The sequence below is a fragment of the Helicoverpa zea genome, chromosome 24 (assembly GCF_022581195.2).
Source record: "Helicoverpa zea isolate HzStark_Cry1AcR chromosome 24, ilHelZeax1.1, whole genome shotgun sequence".
Lineage (NCBI taxonomy): Eukaryota > Metazoa > Arthropoda > Insecta > Lepidoptera > Noctuidae > Helicoverpa > Helicoverpa zea.
Window position 1 is genome coordinate 2,692,303 of NC_061475.1, and position 17,197 is coordinate 2,709,499.

Consider the following 17,197-nt stretch of genomic DNA (forward strand, 5'->3'; position numbering starts at 1 on the left):
CTTTACCGCGGCAGTCCCCGAGTGCCACACTTATTTTTTTTGTAAAGTTCTGTCTCATAGTAAATCCTCTCATATTATTAAAGTTTGTTTTGAACAAGACACAATTACATGAACCCATACCACAAAACATAGGAATTTCACAAGTAACACACAACAACAAAATCACAGACACACAAACAAATAGACAGACAAACAATAGCAGACATAACTTTGCCAAATCCAAACGTCATGAATGAAATCACAAAGAATAAACTTGAAGCAATAGAAATGAAATAAGTTATGGAGGCGTCAACAATGGGAGACCTTGACACAACTGATGGATGACGTTTTAAAACTAAGTCTGCAATCAACGTCATTTCTGCTGGGTTTTAGATTTAGAAGATTGAACCTGCTGGAACCGCCATATATGATACTTGTAAGCAAGACCTATATGTAACCTTTTAAACCGACTTCAATAACATCTTCCAAAATCATCTAAAATTCGAAAATCTCCGAAGTCCGAAAAATACTATGCTGAAAACGGGAGATAATAAACATATATATACCTACATACAGATCGAAGTGAGAACCTCCTTTTTTGACGTAGGTTAAAAGGCTACCAATCTACGCGCAACCGACGATGCAATGCAGCTTATTGTAGCAGCTCACTAGTGCATTTTCGATCACATCGTTAAGAAAGCACAATATAAATTGACAAAACAGGTCATACACTTGAAGCACACATTCATATGAGACTATGAGCGGTGGTATGGGTATACCTTTGGCAGAAGAAAAGGCAGGTCAATGACGTCTCCAGTTGGTGGCGTTGTCTAAGGTTTTAGATGATTATAATTGATACGGCCCACTGGCGCAGAGCTCTATCTAATTCTGACCTTATTCCGTTTCGTAAGAGAGTTTGGATTTGCTTCGTCATTAGTGATGACTGAATGGGTAAGAGGAGCAATGTCTTATAGTTTTTGGTTTACACTAAAGACTTTTTATTATTTCACACTTTGTCATAGAAGTTATAACCGATGTCAAAATCATCAAGACTGAAGAATTTAAAAAGAACAGAATACATTTAAAAAATGTTCCGGAGAGCCTGAAAAATGTCATTAACGATCTGAAAACCAGAAACAATCGCAATTGGACGACTGTTCTATAGTGCAACGGCACCATTACAATTCTTGGCAGTCGGGTAAAAAAACCATTGTTTTTAATATTCACAACAATACTTCTAGCATCTGAAGCTCTATCTATAACATGTTGTGTCTACAATATTCTAAACTAAAAAAACAGAATATACGAAGTTGGGAACACTGTCACTGTCAGTCATCATGATTTCATTTAGCGGGCAATTTAATGACGGTTAAATTTGCAAAAGCCATTGTGACGTGCGAATATGTTCCGAGGTCATTGCACTACTGTGACAAACAAAACTAGCATCAATTGTAGTGCAAAATGATATCACTCAGACTGCAATTATTAGAATTAAAGTTCATTAACTCAACCATTGAGCTAGGCTGGTCTACACCTCTATTTAAATAAAGCTAAAGTTGGCTTCTAGTGTCTGGTCTGCTAAACTGTCAAAATACATTTAATAAACAGAACACTATCGTGCATACGCAAGTCATTAAATGGCTGACTTCACAGTGGATGAGTTAATTGACTAAAGCTATAGGTAGTGTTTTCTTCATGCATTTAGACTACCATGAAGCCACTCGTTGCAAACTTCGGTGCGGTAAAATTTTACGAGAACTCTAGCAGTTCATAGTCTTATCGTCTCCAACAGGTATCTGTGGAGATCTAAGGGGTAGACCTATGTTCAGCAGCGGACGTCCTATGGCTAAGATGATGAAGATGATAGTGTTCTATATTTGCGATTTATCTGATTCTATATGAATAATAATAATAGTTCGTTCGGAAGCACCCCACCGCTGAAGTCTACCTGCGATAATTTTATGAGTCTTTGCCCACATTATTATTCTATTGCGATTTCTACTATATCTTTAAATGGCACTTCACTCTGATTAACATGTTTTAGTTCAACTTCATCTCCTAATACATTTGCATCTGTTATAAATCTTCCGATCTATGTCAGAGCTGTAGCCCAATCATGAATTTAATGGATTGGTCGTGAAATTGCCATAAAATCTTTAATTTATTTTTATAGATTCACTAGTTGATTGACGCGCTATTCGCTCTATGCAATTATGTTATTATAATATTTAACTGTTGACCTACCTCATGCTTTTGGCAAATTCTTTCAATGTTAACACATATTTCTTATTCGTGACCAACAAAAATCGAATAATCGATTCAATTACCAAAACTTCATGGTTCTTGCTTTAAAAAAGGTGTATTTGCTAAATATCTTGAAAAACAACATTATTTCAATCAAATACGCATTAAAATAATTCTTGATTATTGTAATGGAGTATTTAATTAGGTTCCCGTTTTGTATGCAATGTTCGAAGAGTATACATTCTTGAAATTCATACTGCCATGTACGCCATTTTGATTCCATATCGAATATCAAACTACTAAGACGGACAGAGAAATGAAGGTAATTCCAAACACGCAGACTTAATACAAAACACTTCTGAAACTTCTCAACATTTTAGCTTCTTTATTTTAAAATTCAATAAATACATTTCTTGCATAGCTGCGTCTACAAACTTAGTTTGCCGTCAAGACTCGGAGAGTACCAGGGAATCATAAGCGAGTGTAATTTATTCGTTGGCAATTAAAAAGTTGCGTTTCTGCCCACTGCGCGTAGCCAACTGGTTTCGCCTACTTACGATAATGATCTGAGCTCAAGTAGATACTTTATTTCGCAACATTCCCTAATGTTGTGAGGCAATACTGACTCATTGGTACTAGTTAAGATCTCATTAAAACAAAAAGTTTCGTTTTCTTGTCTAAGTAAGATACATGGACTGGGTAGATCTAGACCAATTCCATAGCGAATCCTACATACTTAATAAGATATGCACAAAAAACAAGAGAAGACAGCGCTGCGATGGCCAAGTGGGTATGAAATATGATAAGTGATGCAAATTGAATTTAAAAGATGGATAGATAGTGAATAATATGAAAGACTGGCTTGATATATTGCAACCGGACAATCTAGATTAGAGCAAAAAGGTTATGCAATTTATGGCTGTGTACAAAAAATCACGAGACATGAAACATTTCACTTCTCATCTTAGTACATTTCTAAAGATAATTATAAATTACCATTCGGAGACAAAAAATAAGTATTTACGCAGATAGATAAACATAAGTAAACATCTTCATTTAGCTAAAGAAACAAATGAAGACCGAAGTGATGTGATCGAAGCACATAACCGATATTAGCCGTGCCTCAGAAAGCACGTAAATGTCGGTCCTGCCTGCGCCTAATCTCTCTCCGGTCGTGTCGGATTGCCGTCCCATCGGACTATGAGAGTGATGGAATAGAGAGAGCCGCTGTTTCTGTACAAATACTTGTGCACTGTTAATGTCCTTTGCAACTGACCAAACTCTTTGGAGTACAGTCACATTAACTTAAAAGAGCAGAATTAAACTCCAAGATAGTTGAATACCTGCACAAAACAAGAACTATTTCAGAACTCTTTTAACCTATTTTAATTCCCATACATTCACAGTTATTCCCAACTTGTTATTTACCTGTTTACTGCACTAGGTGTGTGTCAAGGGGCCCGGTAACCCAATAATTTTGGCAGCGTGACGTCACTCGGTCACCGTAACCCGCCCACAGTGACATTCTTGCATTAATACGGAACACGTTAGATAGAGAAAATGGAACGCTATATCTTCTGGCTATTATTATGTTTACACTAGCTTCTGTCTGTGGTTTTACCCGCTTCTTGAAAGAACTAATTCCTGAATGTAGATAAGAAACTAGCCCATATTCTATTGTGATGTTAAAGGTATACAGGGTGTGTCGGTCACAATCACATTAAATCCTATCGCATATACTTTATGATATTCTATGACGAATTGTAAAAAAAATAACCTAATCCATTCAGTGGTTTAGCCACAGGAGTCATTTTTCGTTTTTATAATTTACAACATCATGTGTAAAGCTAAAGTTACAGATAAAGTTAGGATTATCAAATGTTTTGATCAGTTGACAGCTATCAGTTTTCAAGGGAGAATTTCAGTTGTTTGTAATGACTGACTTTTATAATATGGTGTTCTAATTTTCGCACAGTTTTATTCTATTTATTTTGTTTGAAAAATTGTTTTAATCGACACATATTAACCAGTATATTAATGTATTTAATTTAATGTGATTAGGTATGACAAAGTCATGCTATATTACTGCCAAGGTTGGTGCAGATCCATTCAGTAGTTTTTGCGTGCAAGAGCAACATATACTCATACAAATATTCGCATTTATAAAGTAGGATAATAACTATGTTGTTCGAATTGAAGGACCTGAAAATAGTATCAAGTTTCATTGGTCTTTTGAGACGAAACTTTGCAGATTTTTTTATTTAATTGCAAAGCTAAATTTATAGATACTTAATAAATAATTCATTACTTAGTGGAAAGAGCATTTAGAATAAAAAAAAAAAAATATGCACATATTGATAAATAAATTACCAAGTTAAATGTTTTACTTAGCATTATTTAAAACTAGTTATGTTTCTAAATCTAATTTTAAGTACCTAGTAACAGATTCAAGGCATATTCTCTAACTAGCAGTTTTCCTGCGGTTTCACCCTCATGCCCTGGAAACTACTACCCGTACAAGGATAAAATATAGCCTAATGTTACTCGGGAAGAGTGTAGCTTTTTAACAGTGAAAGAATTTTTCAAATCAGTTTAGTAGTTTCGGAGCATTTTGAGTACAAACAAACAAAACATGATTCTTCCTTAATATGTTAGTCTTCTCTAATAGACATTATATGATGTTTTTGTCTGTCTGTCCTTGGATTTTAAAGTGTGAAACATGCTAAACCGATTTGATCATCCTCCGAGCCTTTTTCCCAATCATGTTGGGGTTGGCTTCCAGTCTAACCGGATTCAGCTGAGTACCAGTGCTTTACAAGAAGCGACTGCCTATCTGACCTCCTCAACCCAGCTAAACCGATTTGATATTGAACAAATTCGTTTTCATTAGTTACTATGATAGTTTGATTAATGACTGTTTAATCAAAGCATTAACCGCTCGTTAATCTATATAAAGAGCTAACAAAACCAGCGGCTGAGTCGCAGGAAATTTATTATTTTTCCTTACGATTTATGGACATAAGTATGATTTACGCTTTTGAATAATTTGTAATAATAAATGAGGTACTTATTTAGGCTCTTATTGAGAGAATAGATGTGGGAAATGGCTCTGAAGATCTTTATATACATAGAGTAACTGGTACTTGAACACGTCATCCTACTGATGATTGCAAACAATCTTCTCAAAGATTTTTTTTTTACACTCATTGGTTTAGTCACAATAATTTTAATGGGTTTATTAAATAAATAAGCTAGTAATTGGCAAGAAATTATAATAATGTTGTAGATAAATGTGACAAAAATTATTAGTCTCCAATCCCCTTTTCAAATCATAAAACAGCAAGTAGAATCCTGCTTACAAACATTTAAAAATTCAAACAAGTCGTAAATAGCTGCGATTTGAATGACAGAGGGGCAACACTAAACTTAGATCGACTTGAAGAGACTTTAGTCTGAAGGCTTGTTCCCACATGCTCCATTTTCCAAATTCCTTCCCAACTGGTCTAAAGCGAAAAAAACAATTAATAAATAAATAAAATAACATTTATTTAGCCAAAAAATACTGATTGATACAGAAAGTTTAAACAGGTTTATATTTATACATCCAACAACTGTTCGTGATGAAAATTCTTTTAAAATAATAAATCCTACCCCCGAGCTCCAAAAGATTTTAAGTAAAGTACGTAATTTTGATATTTTGCTAACGATACACAACATTTTTTGGAGCCATGTGGAAATTATTTGTAGATATATTTTAATTTATTAATTTTGGATCCAAGTGGAAGAAATGTATGAAAACTTTGCTAAGATAAAACAATGGGTTTAGTGTAAATGGGAACAAGCTTTAGAAGTCTTGGAAATCTTGGAAGTCGCAGGTAGAGTATAACGGTGAAGTCGGCTTACATATTCATGAATACCCCGGACGGATAAAACCGAAATCCCTTTGTGACCGACAGTTTTTTTCGGCTCCGTCCAGACAAGCAAATAAAAGACGAACAATAGACAACTAGAAATGTTTTTTTGTGTCGCTCACTTTCGGCGACGGATCAAAGTGTCGAGTTTTCGGAAACAAAGATTATGATAGTTATTGTCGGCTATCTATCATAATATTCTGACGTTTGTTCTGAAAATGGTCAGAATTGTACGTTTAATTATGGGCGGCATTTTTTTGCTTTTGGAATGGTGGAAACGGGACCATTTTATTGCTTGAGACGAGATTACAGGAACAAATAATAATTGGTGTTATAATAGATTGTATATGTTTTAATGGCGCCAAATCTGGACTGGCTTGAGTCGCAAAAATACCACGTTCAATTGATAGTTGACTGATATGATTAATATTGTATGTTGATGAAAAGACATCTGAGCATAGAAAGTTTAGCTTTTAGCTAAGTTTTGGCTCCTTACTACATATGATAGGAGACATAAGTATATATCTACATCTATATAAGATATTGTTTTAGACTGGATGAAGTCCAAAAACTTATCGTCAACTTAAGGAAATAGCTATGAAATGGCCAGGTCATATGAGTCAGGCAAGAAATAAAAGCAAATCAACGTAACACTGTTAAAATTACATAATTACACATTAGTAATTACCTCTATGTTACAACAAGCGTTGTTACTGAGTCAGCCATGGTTCATTAAAATTGTGTGAAACGGCGACATTCTTATACTATGTGCATTTGTTTTTAATTGTACATCAAATCCTTGATTGTAGGCGAATTTCTATTGTTTTTTTTATTCTTATGATCATGTGGTTATATGTATCTTATAAAATAAAAAGGTGTTGGAACCTTGTCATAGTAACTTTGACGATATAATGATTTTCAATGCCATACTACATAGTTATTATTTGAAAGAAGTCGCAGGATAGTATTTGCTGGAACATGTAGGTTTGTTCATTTAATATCTGGTCATGAAAGTAAGTAGATAAAGAAAAATAATACATTACAGACAAAACAAATAAGTAGGAGGCACAAGAATCCTTCCTCTTTAATTAAAATATCAAAATACAAATCATCTAATTTGATATTCGAAGTGAATTTTATAATGAGCTGCTAAATAATTAACACAATAGAACCAATGTTTATCTTCAAAGAAATTCTTTAATTACTGGTTACAATTTCAAAGAAGACACTGACTCTAAGTTCATTCTTAAGGAAGAAGTTGAAGAAATAACAACTCCTAGAACAGAAAATAAGTTTCCACAAGCAACTGAAACAGAAAAACTTAAAACTAAAGATACCAATCCAAAAATGTCGGAAAAAGAATTTGATAAAACTCTAAAGCTAACAAATTATGCACTAATTATGTCTGGTATTAAAACCTCAGAGAATGACATGAATAAAGCTCTCGAATACTTTATCAACCACTACCTATTTTACTGCAATGCCATCGCTTTACATACAGTAATTTTCGGCGAAGTCTACTGGATTGTCGACGGCATAAGGACCAACCATCCTTTCGTGGAATTATCCTTAGTGTCACCATGTGCAACAATAAGCATACTGAGCACAATAAAATACGGCTTCATATTCTCAAATAAAGGAATATTAATGCGAGTAGTCCACAAACTCAAAGAGATTCATACATCTTTCGATAACAATGAACTTTCAAAAGAATCGGCGCCCAGAACCAAAATTGTGACGGATTCATTGAAATTGTTGCAATTCGTGCAAATTTCTTTTGCTACAATCTACATATTTGTTTTCTTTTCTTTCTGTTTTATTCCAGTGATATTGGCTGAGTATAATTATTATAAAACTGGTGAATTTGTGGTAACATACCCGTTTTTTGTGAAATATCCTTTTGATTTTGATGTTCATCATTGTCCAATGTGGCAGCTGATTTATTTCCATCAAGTTTGGGCAAGTAAGTATTTACAACAACAATGATAATGATTATCATCAAACTTATTAGGGACTCCCATCACGTTAGGAAGATCACTAGATTTCTCCTTAACTATCAATGTTGTTATGCATGTTTATTGTTGGCACCACTCAAATCTAAATAAAGCAACCAAGGATACCACATTTACTTCATTATAAACAAACATAAAATCATTCAAAATAAACTTAGAAGACATACCTATTACTTACCTACTCTGAAATAGTCACCATTATTTATAAATATTTTGAATTCAGTTTAATCATCCATTCAAACAGGCTCATTGAAACTAGATTCAAAAGTAGCTAATAACGAAACAAGACCACTAATGTATGTATTATGTAATGCTAATTATTATAATAGTATTCAATTACATTACAATTACAATACAATTACAATTGTAACTGCCTCGTTGGTCTAGCTGTCGCAAGTGTGGCTGCTGAGCACGAGGTCTCGGGTTCGATTCCCGAGTCGGGCCGAAATCGCTTTGTGGGTTTTAGAAGACTTTCACAAAGCAGCCCGAAGCCTGGAAGTTGGTGATTGATTCACCCGTGCATCGGAGAGCACGTAAATGTCGGTCCTGCGCCTGATCTCTTTCCGGTCGTGTCGGATTGCCGTCCCATCGGGCTATGAGAGTGAAGGAATAGGGAGTGCACCTGTGTCTGCGCAAACGCTTGTGCACTATAATATGTCCTGCGCAGTTGGCTAATCTCCTTACATGAGAACAGCCGCCGTAGCCGATAATCGGCTAGGAGGACATCATCATCATCATTCAATTACGCAATCTTAGTAAAGACGTTGATATTATAAATGAAGATTAAAATCCTAACAACCAGTTAGATGATTCAGTTCATAATAAATATCTTTTCAGTATTTATGAATAACTGTCATGTTAGTACTTACTTGTGGAATACAATATCCATTGTCTTGAAAGCACTGCACTTAAATCTCTAATCTGAAATAAAATCTAGGTTTTTCTGAGAATTCATTAAGATCAGCTATTGAATTATTTGATTATTCTGACAGTTTGAATGGAGAAATAATTTATGGGGTATTATAATGCAATACAGGAGCATTGCTTGGTTATGTCTTTAATTAACCAACTTCCAAAAAAATGGGAGGGCCTCAATTCGGATTCTCATGTAAAGAAAATACATTTATTCGCAAAGATTATGACGTATACGCACACAAAAGCACAGCAAAACACAAACAGTAGATATTTTGTTTATCTTTTAGAAGAATTAAAATACCTATGTATCTATTTTGGGTCCTCAAATGTTCATCTCCTGCTGCCAGAACAGTAAAATCAAAATTAAAGTTCTAACATAGCAAAATCGAGAAGCAATACCTGTCATGAGAAATACATCTATTTCAGCTGCCATAGTAATAATGAGCATGTTTGGATGTGACTCCCTCTTCTACGGTCTGTGTGTGTACATAAAGACTCACTTCCAACTGCTTGGACTTCGTTTTGAGAACATCGTGGGTGCAACGAAGAATGAAACTCAGAGGAATTTGGCAAAGGCTGTGGTAAGACACCAGGAGCTTATTGAGTAAGTAAATAATTTAAATTCATTTGTGATAGACATACAAAGCACAGGCGTAGGGTAAGGCAAAATTTTTGAGGGTCCTTAGAGCCGAATCCCCATATACAAAGGCTAATAAAACACTAAGCAAGCTCAATTCAGACTAGTTGAAATCCTAAGTCACGCCAGAAGTACCTTAAGTGTTCTGAGTAGTTACGACATGAACATATTTTTTATCAAATTCTAAAAAGAGCCATGGGGCAAAACCTTTAGAAAGATAGGTACCTGCGCTTTTTGTGGTAAACCAGGTCAAGGTTTTAAATGTTTTTCAAATCGCTATAAGTCATCACCAAAAAAGTCTTAAGCTAACTTTAATTTTGATATCCTCAGTAATTCTTTAAAAGTTCCAAAACCAGTGGACAACAATGCTCCCATGACCCAAGAAAGTTCTAGAACCTCCAAATTCGCTTCAACAGAACTCAGCCCAATTTTCGCACAAAGCCTTGACAGTGTCATAAATACGAAAGCCAGTTGCTTACCTCATAACCCAGTTGTGCATACCTGTAACTTATTCAGTAGCTGTGCGTAAATCGTAAAATTAATTGCAAATGCATGTGATTTGAATATGAAGTGTTCTAGACTGTGTTGTGCCTAGGCGTTGTGACGAATAGCAATTTTTATTGTTATGGTCTGAATTTAATGAGGTGGGTAGTCTTTTAGGAGGCAATAGCTCTTTCTATTGTTTGCTGAGATCCGCCGAGAATTTTCAATTTTTATAAGCTACTTGTAATGTGTTACGTTTTAATTAATTTTTATGGAGATAATAACTGATAGGAACTTTTAGGATTTAATGCAAACGTTTAGTGTGTTTTTAAACTTTTGGTGGTAGAAACTTTAGAAAGACAAGACACAGTTGTTTGATGGCATCTGCTTATTCATGAAGATTAAGGAGATACACATACATAATCAGTAATAGAAAGAAAATACATTAAATTACTCTTTTATTCTAAACAGGAATCCGGCAATACTCGGATATTTCTTGGGACACGCAAACAATGCAACGGTAAAATCAAGCATCGTGTTGTTAGACAAACAAAACACTACCAGTTTATTTAAAACCAGCAAATAAATACATTTCAAAATGCCTGCTTATCCAGGGTCTTAATAAAAATACCAGGACCACATAACACTTAGGATAATACCTGAAAGAATGTATAAAAGAACAAGCTAGTTAGAATTAAATACAGAGGCTTTCTTAACGTGAGCGTTTACTAACATTTAATGGGTTTGTACTAAGAAAAGTCCATAAAATTTCATCATTACTGGCTTTATGGTCTCTTGAGTGACTGCAATAGTAATTATGTTCTAAGAATTATTCACTATAAAGTTTAGCTCCTTGACAACTGAATGCAAATAAATAGGTTTTCGATTTTACTTTCTATTGGATGTAACTTCAGTAATAAATTATTGTTCGTGGATTTTGAAAGAGTATTGTGATAAATCAAATACCTATCTAGTAATGTTTTAATGTTTAGCTGCAGCCGGTTAGACTGGTAACAGATCTCAACATAGTCGGGAAAAGGTTTGGTAGATGACAGATCTCGATGATACCTAATTGTTTTGTAAATAACCAAATGTAAACTAAATCTCTTACGTTTATTGATTTCACTATGTTTACTAGGTGTACGCAATGATAAATATACTATTATTGTTTAATATTACGTGTGTAATGTATAAGATGAGCTCGTGGCGAAGTTACCTTGTTTCTGAAGGCATCCCAGCTACCATTTGAACATCTTTGGTAGTAGTGACGGTTACTTAGAAGACAGAAAGTCAGACAATCTGTTACCAAGGCTTATCGGGTTGCTTTGGTACCTGAGTCGAGGTCAGATAGGCAGCCACTCCATGTGAAACACTTATAGTTAGTTACATTGAATGAAAGCCGGTACCAACATAGTTAAGAAAAGGCTAGGCAGATAATGGTGTGTTAAATACTCCATGATCCAGATTTTTCTTCTGTATTTTATTACGGTCATTGTTGAAATTATGTGTGGTCATCTTATAAATACATAAGTATTACTTATTTCCAGCCTCGTGAATCAAATGGAATTGTTATATTCGAAATCATCGCTCGTCAATATCATAACAAGCTCCATACTTATTTGTCTCAGTGCCTTTAATATCACGGTAAATATCCTGCAATTAGTATTTTGGCACCTATGTAAAGTTTCTAAGTGGCACTATTGGTTTTTCTTTTTGGTGATCAGCCTAACTTATGTTTTCTTATTCCATGATTCTCAGTCTTCTCTGCCTTTTAAAAGTCTGAATCGACAACTGAAGATTCTTCCGAAAACAAAATGAGAATGTAAAAAAAAGTATTTATCTTTATGTGATTTCACTTTGCACTTTCCCATATATGTTTTAATAGCTTTATTAAACCCTCTTAAAAATTCGGTACAGGTAGTAGATAAACTGAACGTAATATTAGCGTTCGTCACCTTCCTGGTGATGAGTTTATCACAAATATCACTGGTGTGCTACTTCGCGGATCTGCTGATGGCAGCGGTAAGTATAGAATATAAGCATTTACAGTATTGAATATATAAAGTTAATAAAGAGTAGTGAAAACCTCTGGAAAATTATATGTCACCGATTGCCAATTGCCTCAGTTTCACCCCGTGCACCTGGAAAAAGTTGTATTTCCTTGGCAAATAGGCTACCTAACACTTAAAGGGTTTTTCAAATCAGTCTAGTAAACCTTGAGATAAGCGCATTCAAGCACACAAGCAATCTCTTCAGCTTTATAATGCTAAATATTGGTGACGGCGAGTCTTCATTTCTCCGTTCAAATTTTTCCCTTCTCTTTTAGGCAGCTAGCATAATTTTGACAACAAATAGTCCCTAGTAACATAACATTTAGTCCAATAACTCCTAATCCATCCCATAGAATAGTAATAATACCTACTAGTACAGGCCATCAATTCACTGAACATAGATTGAGTCTCCATTGACACAAACCGTTCCGAAGCTCTCCCGCTTCCAATTGAATAGGTTCTCAAAGGTAGTATTGTCCGGACTACTATGGACTACTAAAGCTATCATTGTTGAGGTCAGAGCTATAGGTATGTATTGTGTAGCTGTATCTCTTACGTTACAATAATATTATGAGGCTCTGAGGAGTTTTGCCATGGAGAAAGGAATTGAACGGAGACGTCATAAGGTAGGTCAGGCGTCTTCTTGTAGGTCAAATGACGAACGATGGGTGTCACCAAAACCCTCAGGTCCGACTAAACTAATGAGGCGTTCGGGTTATTTGACATATCTGTCGAAGGATGAGGCGTTTTTTTCGCGCTTTTTAGACTTAGTAAATACCTGTTTTAATTCTTTTTTGTAAAAACTTGTAACTCTGTACATATTTTTTTTTTGAAATAAATATGTCAAATATTTTTATTTTTACCAAAAATGGACGAGTTCTAAAGAATACGTTTGAGTACGCAGCCAGTGACGTTCCACGTCCCCCGAACACCCGCATTTTCTCGACGCTTCTTTCTTAGATTTTCCGTTATGACATCTCCGTTCGTCATTGGTTCTCCATGTATTGCTCTGAGGAGTATTATATATTGTGGTTGCTATCAAAGGTGTACGAGCTGTTATTGATGCAATACTGTTATTGTGGCGGATCTAGTCTTACTTAATAGTTTCTCTGTATTTCAAATCTATGTAATAAATGTGAAGATAGAAACTGTTCTGCTAAGATAACTGCTCCGTTTAGAAGTGTGATGTTAAAGGTTTGGTTCAAATATTTCTACATTTTTCAGAGTATGGAAATAAGTGGATCTGTCTACAGAAGTCTATGGTACGAGGCGGATAACCATTCCAAAAAGATCTTACTGCTAGTGATTATGAGGTTAGCACATTAACTACATACTTCAGAGACACACTGCAAGCTTTCAGTCGTGTGATATTTTGATCTTGGTCACAAATCGGTGTATGTGAAGATAAATGATAGTGAGCATACTGCAAGGGTCAGCTATTCGACCAGTATCAGAAACACAGTTTGGTTGGACAATTACCTTCAGAAACTGATAGCCAACCATCGGGGCCGGGCCAAATATCGTCCGATCGTTTAGTCTGGAGCATAATTTGACCACAGCTAAACGAATCGTTGCATCTCAGACTCTCTAACAAACAAAAAAACTCCTCAAGCTATACATTACGATAGATTATACAACAACAATAAATATTTATAAGATGAAGATCATATTGATATGTTTAAAGGTCAATCAGTTCACGAACGGCCTTGTATACTTATTGTTCATAGCTTCCGCACGCGGTTTCACCCGCGATTCGGCTGAAGTACTCTTATGACACATGTCCAAGTCTCGTCCATCTTCAGAATACCATTTATCTCAGTGACTTTCATCTGTTTTAGCGTGATTTCATTTCACAAAGACCAACGAGAAGAGTTAGTTTCGGTACGTACTAGCTTTTTCTCGTGAACTTCTTCAAGTACCCGAAGAAATGATAGCCTATGGCACGCCAGGATAGTTTTATCTATCTAAATCTTCTCAAGAGTGAAAAAAATAAAAATAAATCGGTTCATTAGTTTCGGAGCCTCAAAAAATGTGTTCTTTATTTGTATAATATTTATTACTTTAGATGGGTAAGGATAAATGCCAGACTTGGTTGTAGGTCTCAAAAGGCATGCAAGCTGACTGCTTGGAAGTTTGCAGACCTCAACTTGGGGGCATTCACTACGGTGAGTTATTTTTAGCTGCTAACAATCCATAACGCTGCTGAGTTGATAGTGAAGGAAATTGGGCAGAAGGATCACTTTGTGTGGGGATAAAAAGTGACTGAAAGAATTGTGTAGCTGGTAATTTGAATTGTAGACAAAAGCATCTTCTTCGTGTGAGAAAATTATAACCTTTCTATGCCTATGCCTTCAAAAACATTGTCCAAAATAGTTTACTTAGCTTTTAAAACGTTTTCAAAGTATAGATTGTGGTAAGTCGTGATGGCCTATAGTGATTCCAGATTCCAGATTCTAAGTATCAGTATCTTGGATATCTCACATCAATGACTGAGTAAAGGTGAAGGAAAACATATAGAGGAAACTTGGACTTTAGAGTCTAGGATCGCCAACACGCCTTGATAAAACTTGGATTAACGCAGATTCTTTCTCCGTGTGAGAAGAGGCTTAAGCCCAGCATAGGGCCAGTGAAGTGGCTGATGATGAAGCAAGATATGAATAAAATACCTATTTTTTCTTAGTTAACCTTCTATACATTATTGTATACAGCGGCAACGTTATGCCATACTTTTATAGCCTGTTTTATAAGACGATGCCTGCTCAGTTCTCAGTTGTTTTTCGTATCTAATAAGAATTGGTAGTAATGTTACAAGTTTATAGTTTTATTTCGTTCGTTACTGTCTTTGAACTTGCAGTTATGTGGCTTTGAGGTCGTGGTGTGCATTTTAATTCTTTTTTATTGCAATATTTAACTGGATGTTAAAGCCTACGAATGTTATAGAAACTTAACTATTACACGCGGTTTCAATCACTCACCCAATGCAACTATTTCCTACAAGTATGTCTATCTACATGTCAAATTATCATCTCAGTCCTTTTAGCAGTTTTAGTCTGAAAACTTACTTTCGTTGCAAAAATATGTTTTCTCTTTTTCAGATATTGAGCAGGTCATGGTCATATTTCGCTTTACTGAAGACGGTTTACAAGTAATTACCCGCCTGAGCAGTCCCTGCGTCTTTCTGTATGTTCCGATACACTCAAAAACGACATCACTGATTTTCATACGATCTTCACTAAAAGATGAAGTAATTCCAGAGGAAAATAGAAGTCCGTCTCAAAATGTAGAAAAAAGTATTTTGATGTTATAGTCTTATACATAAGTACAGTTACGTTAATATTTTATATAAACAAAGGGGTGGTCCTTACAACCCCCGAGACCACACAAATTGTAACTTAATACAAATTGCACGCAAGGTGCAACGGACCACACAGTCTATTGTTTTGCATATTATCTACATTATTTCACTTAGATAAGGAAGTTAGCACATAGGTACCGTTTTATCTTAACATTTAGTTAGTGGTAGCTTGGTTAGTGATAAGAACTAGTCCTAATATTGGAAGTACAGAAGATATTGTATAATTTTTTGCACGCATATTTAATTTTTAATTTAGTATTTTGAAAAGTGACGTTTATACAGCTGAAAACGAAAACGTCCACTGTTGGAAAAATGCCTCCCCCAAGCTGGGGAGATTTACCCATATTCACCGCACTATGCATGCGTGTTGGTGAGCGAAAAAAATGGAATAGATACATACACTCTTTGATGAATGATGATGAATGATTCATATAAACTTACTTATCATACTTGCATTTTATATAAGCTTTGAGAAGCCCATTTCAATTATACACTAATGTATTAAAATCTGAGTCTACTCTTAATATTGATTCTTGATCCATAACAGCACAAATCTTCTGCCACATTTCAAAACATTTCCCCTACTTTCCCTCGCGAATTAAAATTCTTCTCACAGGTGGAGCATAACTCTAGTATTTCACACATTTAAAATGTATATTCGTAGAGTGTTAATTATAAATAGAATGTAGGCACAGGTGTGAACCATCTCGTGTATTCTGCCATTAACCTAATTGAGATTCTCGTTCGTAATGTAGGGAGCATTTGTTTTGTTCTGACTACAAAAATATTGTAATACAAAATGTAGACTTTATGGGCGTTTTATTTTTGTATCCCTTTTTCCTGCAGTGTAGTGTTTTGGTATTGAATTTCTTTTACCAAGGGCTAAGAGTACCCGCACCGAACAGGTATTTGGCCGGTATCAGACCGACTAAAAGCTTTGATTGAATAAACGACCTTCTTTCAAAACAAAAAACATCGGATTAGCTGTCAGCCGACTGTTAGTCAGCAGTATGTTTCATGATTTGATTGATAACATAATTGAAATATTCCTTATTATACTGACACAGCAAAGCTGTATCTTTCAGCAATAGTAAGCAGATATACAACTGCTCAATTATCTATACAAAAAAAAATGGCGTCCAGACGGACTGTCAGCCGCGGTGGCTGTCTCTCTAAGAAGTTCAGCTAACTGTGCAGACAAAGGTGTACACTCTCTATTCCTTCACTCTTACCTATAGCCCGATGCTATGGGTTGGCAATCCGACACGACTAGAATGACCAGGATGATGAATGATCAGGAGCAAAACCAACATTTACAAGCTATACATACTTACAAAAATAAGAGGACAACTTACACCTACTTTTCACATCTCACAGTTTCACAACACATTTTTATTCCATCAGTATTCTTAAAATCGTCAATACATAACTCACGTTACATAATAATCGGTGCCAATAACCTGAGAGTAACTAGGCGTGACATTGCACGCTACCGTCGCAGGCGCAGGTCCGATACATCGCTGGGAATTAGTATTCATCCTTCATGCTTGAGTGTTGTCTTGACTACCGAGTTGGAGTAAGTGTGTCGGGGATATAGGTCTTTATAGTGA

The 17,197-nt window shown here is 35.3% G+C and overlaps 1 protein-coding gene across 1 annotated transcript; it reads left to right on the forward strand.

The window, feature by feature from the left end:
* The first annotated feature begins 7,481 nt into the window (after positions 1-7,481).
* LOC124642270 (odorant receptor 67c-like) lies at positions 7,482-15,653 on the forward strand. Its single transcript, XM_047180624.1, has 7 exons — positions 7,482-8,097; positions 9,488-9,665; positions 11,729-11,825; positions 12,099-12,203; positions 13,457-13,545; positions 14,331-14,397; positions 15,328-15,653. Exons 1-7 carry the CDS (start codon positions 7,482-7,484, stop codon positions 15,379-15,381), a joined length of 1,206 nt encoding a protein of 401 aa, XP_047036580.1. The 3' UTR covers positions 15,382-15,653.
* The last annotated feature ends 1,544 nt before the right edge of the window (positions 15,654-17,197 follow it).

Bases quoted from the DNA above. Each gene is read 5' to 3' on its own strand.
- LOC124642270 (XM_047180624.1), top strand. From the start codon at position 7,482: ATGTCGGAAAAAGAATTTGATAAAACTCTAAAGCTAACAAATTATGCA. The intron at 8,098-9,487 runs GTAAGTATTTAC...CATCTATTTCAG, and splicing joins TTTCCATCAAGTTTGGGCAA to CTGCCATAGTAATAATGAGC. The intron at 9,666-11,728 runs GTAAGTAAATAA...ACTTATTTCCAG, and splicing joins AGACACCAGGAGCTTATTGA to CCTCGTGAATCAAATGGAAT.